This window comes from Phytophthora infestans, genomic scaffold (genome assembly GCF_000142945.1).
Source record: "Phytophthora infestans T30-4 supercont1.4 genomic scaffold, whole genome shotgun sequence".
NCBI lineage: Eukaryota > Oomycota > Peronosporomycetes > Peronosporales > Peronosporaceae > Phytophthora > Phytophthora infestans.
Window position 1 is genome coordinate 3,069,211 of NW_003303755.1, and position 12,686 is coordinate 3,081,896.

Consider the following 12,686-nt stretch of genomic DNA (forward strand, 5'->3'; position numbering starts at 1 on the left):
CCGAAGTCATCGTTCCGATTCTGTATTGTAAGTCTGTATATCGATTTGCAGTTAGCGTTGTATCGTTTTCTTACTATTATTGTGGCTACGTGTCGTGCGCAGCTATCTACTTGGTGGTGATGTCGTATCTCCCGAACCGTATTTACTATCCAGAGCTCAAGGATATGGATTCTGACCAATTGCAGCAGACGCTGACCAACGTGCTTCTGTATTCTTTGCTCGAGCTTATTTCTCTTGTCGTACTGGACGTAGTACCGCGTCGTATTGTGCACTTCTCTCCGGTGGCTCAATTGGCTTTCGTACTCAAAACACTGTGGAAAATGGTGCAGTCAAAGTTGGTTTTGTGGGTCGTATATGTTGTGCAATCCTCCCTCGTTCATTTTGGTAGGTGGATGGATACACATCCTTTGGTCAGGCGGGATATCTCGAAATGACTTGCTTGCTTTTTGATTCATAGGGGCGGACTACAGCTTCAAATTCGCATGGCTGCGAGATGCACAGACGCATTGATAAACTTGATGCCCCAACTGTAGCCATGTGCGCACCATGTCACAGATTTAAAGCGTATCCATACGAAAAGTCGCGGTAACGTTACAATAATAATTGATCTGTAGCTACTGCACCCGTCCAGCATTCCGCAATGCCTCGTCGTCATGATGGCCGCAGTTTTCGTGCCGTCACGCCATGGCTGGTCGTTCTCTTGCTGTGCGTTGTCTCGTGCCTGGCACTGGAAGTCCTGCTCGAGGTGCAGCTGCCTCTGGAACCCCCACCAGAGCACAGACAGTTTCTGCTTCTCTCTGGACAAGAGCCTGTGGACACGCTGGAGGCGTTTCGAGTGCGTCACGACCAGACACACAAGTGGAGATACAACATGCTGGTACAGATCTGCCAGCGACCTCGAGTAGTTTGTCGTCGTGAAATACCTATGCTTTACTCGACACAGATCCAGGCTCCAGGGGGCGGAGTCTTGGGAGAACTGCAGATCATGGAGGGCGTCGAGCCAGCAGACGCTGTGCTTAGCTTTGCCTTGCAGCATGATATTGGACGTGAAGGGAGAGCGACGATACTGAATGCAGTGTGTGCTGCCTCTCGTGTAGTGTGCACAAGAAGCAAAGCGCTGATGCACTCGAAGACTGTCGCTGGAGACGGAGGCTCTCAGATCGGTAAACTTGAAATCTATGACGATGTTGAACCGGTAGATCAGATTTACAAATTCGTCAAGGACCACAAGTTGCCAATGCCTGCGCTGGAGCAGCTGCTTGATGTGATCTGCTCGGCTATTGGCAGTACTCAATGCTTGCGAAACGTTCCATTGGTCTACTCGCAGCGTATTGTAGTGGAAGATGACGAGACTGGCGAACCTCGTCAACTTGGTGCTCTACAAATTCCGTTAGGGCAGGAGCCAGCTGATACAGTGTACAAGTTTGGATTGCATTTTGGACTAGCACAACCATTCCGACAGAATCTGGTGAGGCAGGTTTGTGATGACAAGTACGTGATTTGTAAGCGACTCCAACCGATAGTTTTCGCTTCTCCTATCAAAGTTGAAAATGATACAATTGTCGGTGTATTATCGATTCGAGAGGATGAAGAACTTGCGGATGCGGTGCACAGATTTTCTCGTCAAACCAACATCACTCGCGACCTACAAGTTTCGTTGTTCCAAGCACTTTGTGGTACTCGAGAAGGAGTTCTATGCACTCGAGGCCAAGCACTGCTTCGATCTACGCCAGTGAGTGATGGTAGTGGCCAGATACTAGGGTACCTGAAGATCTACGAAGGGCAGGAGCCAGCCGACGTAGTCTATCAATTTGCGGATCAACACAATATAGCACCCGGCGACCGCGAGGTACTGCTCGATAGTTTGTGCAATCCTTCAAAGTTAACACCCGGTCAAGAAGAGGACGATGAAGACGAAGCTGAGCCTCTCGTTTGCTCACGATACGCACCAGTTGTGTTTAGAGTACCTGTCGCCGCCCAGAATGGGTCGCAACTCGGAGTCCTAGAGGTACTTGCCAACGAAGAGCCTGCAGATGCCGTTGCCAGGTTCGGAAACAAGCATGAACTCGGTCCGGAAGAGAAAAAGAGCATCGTGAATGGTGTGTGCCAGGCAAGTGGACTCGAATGTACTCGAGAAGTCGGGATTCTCTACGAAGCTGTCTACACGCTTCCTGATGGTCGTCGTGAGCGATTGCCGCTCTTCGACGGACAAGATTCCACCGATGTAATCTACGAATATGGCCTGATGCGTAACTTGACGCTGCGTCAGCGACAGAAGTTCCTCATCGATGTGTGCAACGAACAGCGAAAGCGTCCGAATTGTACACGTGCTGAACCAATGCTGATCGATTTTCCAGTCTGGGAGTCTGCTAGCACCAAACTTGGGGACGTCCAAATATTAGAAGGCCAAGAACCAGTTGACGTCGTGTACGCATTCATGGAAAAGCACGATCTATTCCAAACAGCACCTTTAAATACGACCCTGATTGAGATTGTATGCAACAGTACTCGAGTCGAATGTAGCCGCATGCAGCCGAGACGTACGCTGTTTTCCGTCCAAGCTACGTACGCTGGTTTATCGCACACATTAGAGTATGTGCGTCCCGAGTCGGACTGGATCTGTGAGATAGAACCCCACGGTGGCCAACGTTGTGTCCACTATGTCGAAATTCTTGCGAAGAAATTTTGTGAGCGGCATATGTACGACTGGGGTGCGTGTGAGGCACGTATACTCGAGGCGTTGCGACAGCAGCTTGAGTTCTACGAGATTCGCATGTGGAAAGCTAAAGACATGTATGCAAAACTGGGATTGGTAAAAACTGCAAGCCGCGAACAGATCGACGCAGCATACAACACATTGGTGAAGCGCTTCAACAATGAGACCGAGCCGTACAAGTACGAGAAGCTTAAAGAGGCTTATCGCGTGTTGAGTGACCCGGAGGAAAAGTATTATTACGACTTGCCATGCGTCAAACTTTTCGGATGTTTGTGTGGCAAGCGTCAGAAGGACGGTGGAATCACCTTCACACCAGACTAAGAACTAAACAACGTTATTTTGTTTTACTACAACTTAATTTTTTTTTACTGGAGCTCTTTGTCACGAAAAACGCCCATTCATATTGATTCAAGTGAAACGGGTAAATCCACGTCAGATATCTTTTTTCGTGGGCGATGATGAGCTATGCAGAAGGCATACTGCAAGACGAGCAGCTCCACGCAGCACACGAGGCGTCAACGTCAAGGCTTTTAGTCGGGATCTCTAGCGGAGTGTCACTGCTCGGCGCGCTTATGATGATCGCGCATTATCTTGCCTTTCAAGAGTCGCGAAGGTGCGGACGGAGGCTACTTTTTTGCTTGCATCTAGCAGATGCAGGTGCTGCATGCGCTTGGCTTCTGGTATTTTTCCTACCAATTCCCGAAGAAGATGAAGAGCTGAACAGTTTGCCAACATCGTGGATATGCACCACACAGGTATGTAGCAATAAAGATGACGTGGTGACCAGGTTGCTCACTTTGCTTTCTTGCACGTAGGGTTATACTTTGGTGTTCTTCCAGCTAGCGTCTTGTTTCTGGACTGGGTGTTTTGCATTCCATCTCTTTCAACTGTTGACACGACGGTGTAAGGCGCCAGAGTTATACGAGGACCGATATCACCTTGTTGCGTGGGGAATACCTATTGCAGTAAGATGTTAGCGTGGCAGATTGGTGGTTTGTTAATCTTTATGCTCCGTGCTGGATAGGCTGTGGCGCATTTGTATACGCAGTCGTGGGCTGGAACAGACCTGGTGGGGGAAAGTGGGCGGCCTTGGTGCTGGATACGCTCATGGAGTGACGATCAGTGGAACGAACAAGCGTTCTACGTCCAGCTTGTTATCTTTTACGCTCCTGTGGTGCTTACCTTCTTGCACAACCTGGCAACATACGTGATGCTGCTGTATTTAATGGTGAGGTGCTGTGGGAGTTACGAGTTTTCCTTGCAGTATTTTAAATTAACGATATTGTTTTATCGGGTAGACTGACACCTTGTCGACAAGTATGGAGACTCGCATCCACTATCGTCTTCTGCTCTACAGCTGGGCTTTCTTCCTCCCAAACGTGTGGATTGTCTTCGCGTTCGCCTACCAAGCAGTGGCCCCCAACCATTTACTTGATGCACCACTCCTGTATTTAATCAGCTTCTTCACCCCGTTGCAGGTAGAGACATCAACCAGTTTTTTTGGTAACCTTGAATATCCCTTGATAGATAGTCTTATATTCTACCAGGGAGCAATGAATACTGTCGCGTACGGGATGAACCGCACGGTGCGTGCTGTAGCTTCAATCGCTACTACTTTTCGATCAACTTAACTAACCTGTATCGATGTTCCAGCTCCGCGATCGAGTATGGAGTTCATGTCAAAGGCGTCAATAGGTTAAAAAAAAACGTTTACCACACGTCACAGATGTCCCGAATTTAGAAGAAAAAAGTTTATTTTGGGATCAAGGTCTGGTAAATGCTTCTACGTACTTAGTAAAATGGAACTTATTTTCGATCAGTGTTTAATCTTGTTATTTTCGGGCTAGGGAAGGTATGGACACTGAGTGCGGTGCGTTAGTGGTGTCATTTCTGTCTTTGCGAGAGCGTCGTGAGCTTCGAGCGGTGAATCGACGATGGTTGTTTACGTGCACTTGTCTGCAGTTCAATGACATTAATGGCAGCGAAGTACAGCCAAGAAAATCGGTCTGGAACCTCCGCAGTCGCGCATTTCGCCATGCCTGGACCACCTTTATTCGCCAAACGTGCTATTCGTTCCTGCCGCTTATACTAAAAATGCTTCCTGCTGCTGCAATGATGGAGACCATGGAGCTTAAGAGAGGGTTGTGTTTACAACACCGGACAGCGACCTTCGTTTGGGAATACTCACGCTCGTAGCGGCTACATCCGACAGAAAATCAATCGGTGTGGAAATCTGCCCAATCTGCTGCTGACGGAAGAGCTCAGCGAGCTACGATCGGAATTGTTTCGAGCGAACCAAACAGAGTGCTGGAACATGGCGCTGTATGGAGGAGGTCCGGGGTACGACGCTACAGGACTTGTCTTCATGCGCGAGTATTTTCGAGCTCAGGAGGTTAACTTTCACGCTACAGTGTATGACAACGAGCCCGGTTGGGAGACTGCGATCAACGCAGCGGGGCAGACACTGGATCAACTCGGCCAACGGAATGTCTCGCTCAACTTCCGGTTTTGTGATATTACGCTTGACCTGGGGGCTGTGGAGAACAAGCACGTGCGCCAGTCTCTGAGAACCACTCAACTGCACATATTCTCGTTCGTGTGCGTGGAGAACTTCTGTCTGTTGCGTAATACTGACTACGTGTTCCTGCGCTCGCTTTTCGGAAAGTGTAGCGCCGGCAGCTATTTCATCTTTACGGACTCGACACATCGCCTTTGGCCTGCCATCTTCGACGTGGCCAACACCATCGCACCCGATAGGTTCCGCGTGTGGACGCCTTTCACTCGTAGCTGCCACTACGCGCTTGTCCTGCAGAAACTACCCGACTACTTAAAACCAGCGTCCACATACCCATTCTACACCCAAGCGATGCAAAAACTCGAGGATTTCCACCGACATCAACAGAAACACCTTGAAACCATGCAGACAGACCACTCTACTGTTTTAGCAAGTATCGAACCTAATTGAGGTATTTCTAAACACCACTTCTACATCAATTTTTTGTCGTCCCTACGAGTGGTCGTCGGCATAACCCCCCGAGTAACCTGTGAGCAATGACCGAAGTGACGGTGTCTCGCCGCGACTCAGCGGCGTCCGCGCCGTCGTCCCCCAACGAATTTCTGCAAAGCTTATTGGCCGAGGAGAATCCGTCAGTGTCAGCCCCGCTGGTCTCGGCGGTGAGCAACGACGCGGTGCTCGCTCGCTTTATCGGCTTCATCACACGCGCACCGGTTTCGAGCTCCCAGCTACCCGACGGCCCCGATGCCAATAAACTCGCGACTGCTGAAGATGCGCGAGCGAGCCGCGAAGATGAGACGGAGGATAATGTGACACCCGAGCTGTTGACGTCCTATCGCGCCACGATGCTACTGACGAACGACGACACGGCAGACGCGCTGCTCACGTTCCTCGGGGACAAGAGCAAGTTGCTGACACGCTGTCTGTTCCAAGCTTTTCAAAGCGACGCCCAGGGCAACTTACGTCACGCATGCCGGGTCATCGACCACCTCCTGCGCTTCTATCTAAACGACGTGTACGACGTGCTCGGTAAAGATGCCGAAACTGTGCAGAGGTACATGGGTGCCATGATTCCATACCTGGAGCATGCGCCTGTGGCCGAGCTGTTCCTGACGCTGGTGTGCAAGCCACATAGTGCGGCAGTCATGCGGTTCTATGCCTCTACACCACCGAAAAAGTGGGCGTTCTTCCGTGCACTGGCAGAGTGGAAGATGTTGCTTATGCTGGCCAACCACGTGTGTAGTACTGAGTATGGCGAGACGCATACTATTGGAGCTGCCGACGTGTTCATAGAGCTACTGGACCGCCTTGCAGCGGATGAAAACGGACAGTTATTGCTGCAACCAGCCGCGTACTGCCCGGAGCTGCTTGAAGGACTAATCCGTGCTGCCGTGGAGCCTGAAGAGAACAAGAGTTTAACCCCGCAAAGAACTGTTGGCCAACGTACTGCCGCGATGAAGTGCGTCTTCAGGCTGCTGCAGAAGAGTACACTGGAGAAGGTACAGGGTCCACCCACAAGTCCGTACCAGTCGTTCGGTGCTACGATCGTGAACCTTGTGCCCAATCAGCTAGGTCCTCTGCGTCAGAAGATCTACGAACTGGTGGAACAGCATCTTGGAGAGATTTTGAAATACCTTATTCAAAAATACGTGAGTCAGCAGAACATTGAAATGCCCGACGAAGAGTCTGGAAAGCCGCTACCCGAGACTGCAGTCCGACACACTGCGTACGTGGTGAAGGTTCCTTTCACGGAATTACGACTGACTCTGGTCGAGGCTCTTGTAGAGATTATGGCGCACAACCCGAGTCTCATGAGCGAACATTTCGATGCGAACGTATGGCGTGTGCTGGTCACGTGGTTCTTTGAGTATTCGCACAACAATCTGTATCATGCTGCTTTTTATCAGCTCGTGTTTATTGCACTACGCACGGACAACCAGCAGGCATTAGAGGTGCTTGTAAAAAAGCTCAAGCTGGTCACACTGTTAGTGGAGCACTACCGTGCCGATGGCGAATCTACAAGCAATAAGGGATACATTCTGCAGATTTGCAATGCTATTCGTCTGCAGGCAGCTTCTCAGTCACCTGAGGCGTTTTTGCGCAACTTCTTGCAGTCACACACGACATGGCGTGGATTTGAGCAGGAACTGCGTGACCATACCAATCTGCTTTGCGTGAACGGCTTGGGTTTTACGGTGCCCCAAGCCATCCGACCGGGTTATCAGAAGGACACTTGGCAGATGCTGACCGAAGAGGAGGCAGGTATCGACCATGGCTCGGAGTTTGCACGTTCTTTAGGTTTCGTGGACGACGTCGCATGGCCGGAAGATGACGCGCCTGAGGGCAACAAGAAGCGCAAGAAGAAGAAGAAAAGTAAGCGGAATACGCACCATCCGAATGGCAACGCTAATGAAAGCACCGACGATGAGTTTACTGCTAAACCTGAGGACGCTGCCGCTGCAGCATTGATCGCAGCTGAGGAAGCGAATGGATCAATAGGGAAGAGCAACGGAGCAAGTACACCCAAGAAGAAGAAGAAAAACAAAAAGAAACAGAACAAGAAATAGAGGTCTGCTCTGCTCCGATCAATCAGCACTCTTCCACTACGTTGTCGCCATCGGATGCATGTGACCGGCAGCGTACCGTCACAACAAATCCTCGAGCTTACGGTTGCACAGGTCGAAAGCTCTAGCGTTCATGTGAAGATACTACAGTACGTAGGATAGCAGGAAATAGGGAGCGATATTTTAGTTATCGGTAACAGTAATAAGGGTCAGCGCTCCATCGAAGGAGTCACTACACCTTGCTCTACTCCGGTTTAAACCTGTGTTTCAGCTTTAATCACGCTTGAACTGTCTCGTTCATGACTTGAATGACAGCGCAATTGGGCAAGAAAAGTATCGGTATCGTGAGTTCGAGTTGCAACATGCCCCGATCAAGTTTCTGTCTCCGCTCAATCATCATATCCATTTTGCCAGAGGTCATACACAAACTGCATCGATAAAGTGTTGTCATATCAGCACTTATGCCCACGCGCAATCGGGAATCTGGAAGCACCCATCTCTATCTACGCCCGATTTCCATCTCGAGGAAACTCCGCCTCCCTGTTCAAAACGTAAGACGAGTAATTGAGTGAGCCAGAATTCCAGTAGTCTTATCAAAGCAAACGCACCATGGGTTAATACGGTTGTCATCCGATCCATCATCTTCGTCCCAGGTAATGCGTAGCGACTCCCATGGTAGCAAGCCATGCTCATCGAACGGTAAGGAACCTGCAGTCACACCTTCGTAGTATTCACCTGGGTGTCCTTGAGGGTTGCGGAACAACATGCGGAATTTCTCTCCACAATGCCACGTACGATTCACAGCCCACGAGTATCGAGTGATATCCACAACGTATTCTGGCAATCGGTTTTCGAGGCGCAAGATCGTCACTATCGAACAAGTTGGCAACCCAGCTGGTGTCAACTTGTCCGGCTCTAATTCGTCTTGCTTGACCTTCTTCTCTTGAGACAACATATCCGTCTTCAGCTCACTTGAGCCTCCCTCGCATGCTCGAATCTCCTTGGCCCACTTCTTTAGTTGACCGTCCGCTACATACACCAAATTGTGGGCCAACGGGGGCAAAGTTGGGAAGCGACCTTCACAAAAGAGCTGGCAGTTGTCACGCATGAGTCTCAGGTCGGTCATAAACTCCGCTGCACTCTTGTACTCCAGCTTGCTTGCCTTTGTGGTCATTTTTCCAAGATCCATCGGATGCAAAATGATCTCCTTGTATTGCGGGAACTCCCGATTGGACACTGGCTCTAGGAACGGACCAGCATCGGCTAGCATCTTCAGCTTAGCCATCACTCGCAAAAAGACTCGCGCAAGCCTTTGATCTCGCGACGGCAGAGAGCATAGAAGAGTTCCAGGTTGGCGAATGCATTCGTGCTGTGCCATATCCGAATTCGGTTTCAACACCGCCAGTGCGTACGGGTCTCCTCCACCATGATGATACGACACTTTCTCCACGGTGCAGATCATAGTCGCGTTACGGACAGGAGTGTCACTCTTCTGTGTGAAACGCTTTCTTTTCGACTTCTCGTCTTCTTTCAACGCAAGAGCATGGCCATCCCCGAAGTATACGACAGTTTTTCCGACCTCAGGAATAAAGTTGCGAGTTTCCTTGGGTCGCAACTTGAGCCAATCCCGTCGATCCAACCGGATGTGTAGGTCCATAAAAGCTTCGACGTTAAGAAACTCTTCTAACAGCAAATGCAGCAAAAATACTAGCTGAGCGTACGTACAAGAACCCTCCAGTGCCAATCGCCACTCGTGTCGCTTTCGTTGCCACGACGGTCGGATTGTTTCCACTCCCGAATGTAAGGCTGCTACCGCAGCATTTTCTAGCTCAGCAAACAAGTCAAGTTGCTCTTTGAATAATTTTGCTTCTTCCACACGAGCACTCCATGTGTCCGCGCCTTCCCACGAAGCAGACAACGTACTAGCATTTCCAAGGTGTTGCTTCAAGCATAGCAGCATTCTGCGAGCAACATCGTGTGCCTTAATGACCTTGTCTTCATCCGTGATGGTCATAACCTCACTTTGTATCGCACCACCAGGAAGAGGGAACATTTGAAGCTCGATTCCACCCTTTGTAGTCCACACAATTCCTGCTGCACTATCACCATCTGGTTTGTCTTCTTCCTCGATGCCATTACACAGCTTGTCTTTAACTTCCTGTAGCTTGGTTAACAAGTCCATTTCCCGCACACCTTTCGGATTCAGCCATTCCATAATTGTCGTAATGTCGGCTTTAGTGCTGCAGACCACGAAGTCTCCCGAGTCTTCACGCTCAATAAACAACCGAGGCTTGGAATCGTGCTTGAACATATAATACGAGTTGTGGTACCTGTCTTTTCCCAAAGGAGACTCACGAATAACAACCGAGCTCAATTCACTCGCCATTTCCTCGGCCTGCGCCTTTTTCTCTTGCTCCAAGTTCTTCTCATCTTCGATTTTCTCCGCCTGCAGGTCCTCAAAAAACTTGCCAATGAACTCATGTCGCCGCTTAATGCCCTCCGAGAAAACGTTGTGCGAGTTGGGATGGATACCTTGGTTAGCACAGTCCCTTCTAAAAGCATTATCTCTTTCGCGCCGCATCTTGTCCGAGTGTTTTCTCCGAGAATCCAAATCAGCTGCTCGTTTCCGGTGATTCTTGTAAATCAACATCTCCTGATCTACCTGAGATGCCATGTAGGTTCGAATGCTAGATAATGTCAGGAATTCCGAGCAAATCCATGAGAGAGCACCAATCTTGTACGCCGTTGGAAGCTTGTGGAACTCCGAGCAGTACAAGCCATACACAACGTCGTTGTATCGAAAGGATTTCAGCTCTTCTGCGGACGGGTCGTGAAGCATTTGTTCTGCCTTTTTGCAGCCTTCAATACGGCTTTGGTTCGCTCGAACCCGTCCAACCACAAAGCGCTCGTAGTCTTGCTCAAACACATCCGACAGGGCTAAAGCAGCGCGACCCACGTCCGATTCTTCGCCGTTGTATAGTACAGCGTTGTCCCACACCAATCGAATATCCTGCGCGAACTTTTCGTATCCATCAGGTCCCTCGTAGCCTCCCGAATCGATCTCCTTTTCGATAGTGCCTAGGTCCATGGGGTTCTTGATAGCTTGCGCGTAATCTTCTAGACCCTTTAATGACGTATCAACAGGGGCGTTGAACGGGCCTGAGTTGTTCTGCATGTACAGCGTCTGTCGAACAATCTCACAGCCAACCAAAGGTTCCACGCGACCGAGAGACGTGTCAATACCAAGATCTTTAGCCATCAGTTGGCGAAGAATTTCTTGCCAAGTGACTGCATTCAGCATGTCGCCATTGCCACGTTCGCAAATACCATAGGTTCTCTCGCTGTTCACGAACAAATCGGATACCTCGATGAAGCATCTGTGAAGGGAGTCCACATTGAGCGGATCCTCAAAGCACAGAACGAAGAAACGTGGATCTTGGGACTAAATAAGTATCTGATGGGGGATGTAGGAGACCTGAGTCGGGAGGATACCAAATCCTACAGTATTATCGCTACGGATTATGCAGTGGATCTGAATGAATTGCTCTTCTATTGTCCCCCTACGAAGAGAGTCAACGAGGATCGGGACGGATTGATGAGACTGGTGATGCCGGAAACCTTTCAACAGTATGTCCTACATCACTATCACGCTAGTATAGAAGGTGGACAACAGGGAATTGGTCGGACCTACCAACGGATCCGGGAATGTTTCCACTGGAGTGGACTATTCAAGAGCGTGCAACGATATGTCGGTGAATGTGTGGATTGTGAGACAGGCAAGGGCAGGCCCACAATCGAAGGGGAGTCACCCGGGAATGTCCAAGGGACCTACCCTTTCCAAATCATAGCCATGAATCACATCCCCTCGTTGCCCAAGTCGTTCACAGGAAACACGGAATTGTTGATCTGGGTGGATCTGTTTACCGGATACGTGATAGCCAAAGCTAGTGCGTCTAGAACTGCACAGACGATTACCGAATCGTACGAGAAGTGCGTTTTCCGAAGATTTGGGGCTAGTGAGATGATTAGGCATGATCGGGAGCCAGGCTTTATGTCTGATTTCTTTCGAGCTTTCAACCGGATCCTGGGGCAGAGACAGCGGGCAACCATGGCATATCGTCCCCAAGCTAACGGATCGGCCGAGCGCATGGGTACAGACGATCACGAGGGCACTCAAGATGTATGTCCAGAATTTGGATCAGAGGGATTGGGATGAGTACGCAGAACGACTCCCCTTCGCGATGAACACCGCCCAAGACAGGATCCGGGGTGATACCCCATTTTACTTGGTACATGGGTGGGATCCTAAATCCACCCTAGAAGCGGCCATTCCGGTATGTAGCACCAAGAAGAGAAACCGAGATCCAAGGCGATGGCGATACCAAGTCCAGAAATACTACCGGCAAGCCAGATCCCAGGTGAATGAACGGCTGCGGAGTGCGATACAGGATCGAGCGAACCGACACAGCGAAGACATCCCGTTTACATCTAATCCAAGTGGGAGCGCAGGTGTGGCTATATTTAGATCGGGTGAAGGAAGGGTACGCCCGCAAATTGGCCTATCTATGGCACGGACCGTTCCGGGTAAGCGAAAAGATAGCGGAACATGCGGTGAAGTTGAAAACGGCAGGTACCGAATATCGCTTGTTCCCTGTAGTACACGTATCCAAGCTGAAGTTGGTCAAAGAATATCCGGCTCGGCCGCAGATCCGTCTTTCGGTGGATGAATCCGACCGCGTCGACTTCGACGAAGTCCTCCTACCGGAAGATAGTTGGAATGTGGATCTCGAAGCCGACGAGTTCGAAGTCGAGAAGATCACCGATATGAGGTCGGGGAAGCGAACTAGATACGGAAGGATTTACCGTGAATTTCTGGCGTATTGGCGTGGAT

The 12,686-nt window shown here is 50.0% G+C and overlaps 4 protein-coding genes across 4 annotated transcripts; 3 read left to right on the forward strand and 1 right to left on the reverse strand.

Annotated features, from left to right (window-relative positions):
* Nucleotides 1-684: 684 nt before the first annotated feature.
* Nucleotides 685-3,037, forward strand: PITG_03734 (uncharacterized protein; the record flags this gene model as incomplete). Its single annotated transcript, XM_002906734.1, has 2 exons — nucleotides 685-691; nucleotides 735-3,037. 2 exons carry the CDS (start codon nucleotides 685-687, stop codon nucleotides 3,035-3,037), a joined length of 2,310 nt encoding a protein of 769 aa, XP_002906780.1.
* Nucleotides 3,038-3,174: 137 nt separating this feature from the next.
* On the forward strand, nucleotides 3,175-5,681 carry PITG_03735 (uncharacterized protein; the record flags this gene model as incomplete). Its single annotated transcript, XM_002906735.1, has 7 exons — nucleotides 3,175-3,492; nucleotides 3,556-3,681; nucleotides 3,741-3,944; nucleotides 4,015-4,194; nucleotides 4,264-4,306; nucleotides 4,569-4,888; nucleotides 4,929-5,681. The coding sequence occupies 7 exons, from the start codon at nucleotides 3,175-3,177 to the stop codon at nucleotides 5,679-5,681; spliced, it is 1,944 nt and encodes a 647-aa protein (XP_002906781.1).
* Nucleotides 5,682-5,767: 86 nt separating this feature from the next.
* PITG_03736 (uncharacterized protein) lies at nucleotides 5,768-7,798 on the forward strand (the record flags this gene model as incomplete). The annotated part of the gene is made up of 2 exons (XM_002906736.1): nucleotides 5,768-5,881; nucleotides 5,960-7,798. The coding sequence occupies 2 exons, from the start codon at nucleotides 5,768-5,770 to the stop codon at nucleotides 7,796-7,798; spliced, it is 1,953 nt and encodes a 650-aa protein (XP_002906782.1).
* A 291-nt stretch (nucleotides 7,799-8,089) lies between these two features.
* Nucleotides 8,090-11,096, reverse strand: PITG_03737 (uncharacterized protein; the record flags this gene model as incomplete). Its single annotated transcript, XM_002906737.1, has 2 exons — nucleotides 8,090-8,335; nucleotides 8,404-11,096. The coding sequence occupies 2 exons, from the start codon at nucleotides 11,094-11,096 to the stop codon at nucleotides 8,299-8,301; spliced, it is 2,730 nt and encodes a 909-aa protein (XP_002906783.1).
* Nucleotides 11,097-12,686: the final 1,590 nt, after the last annotated feature.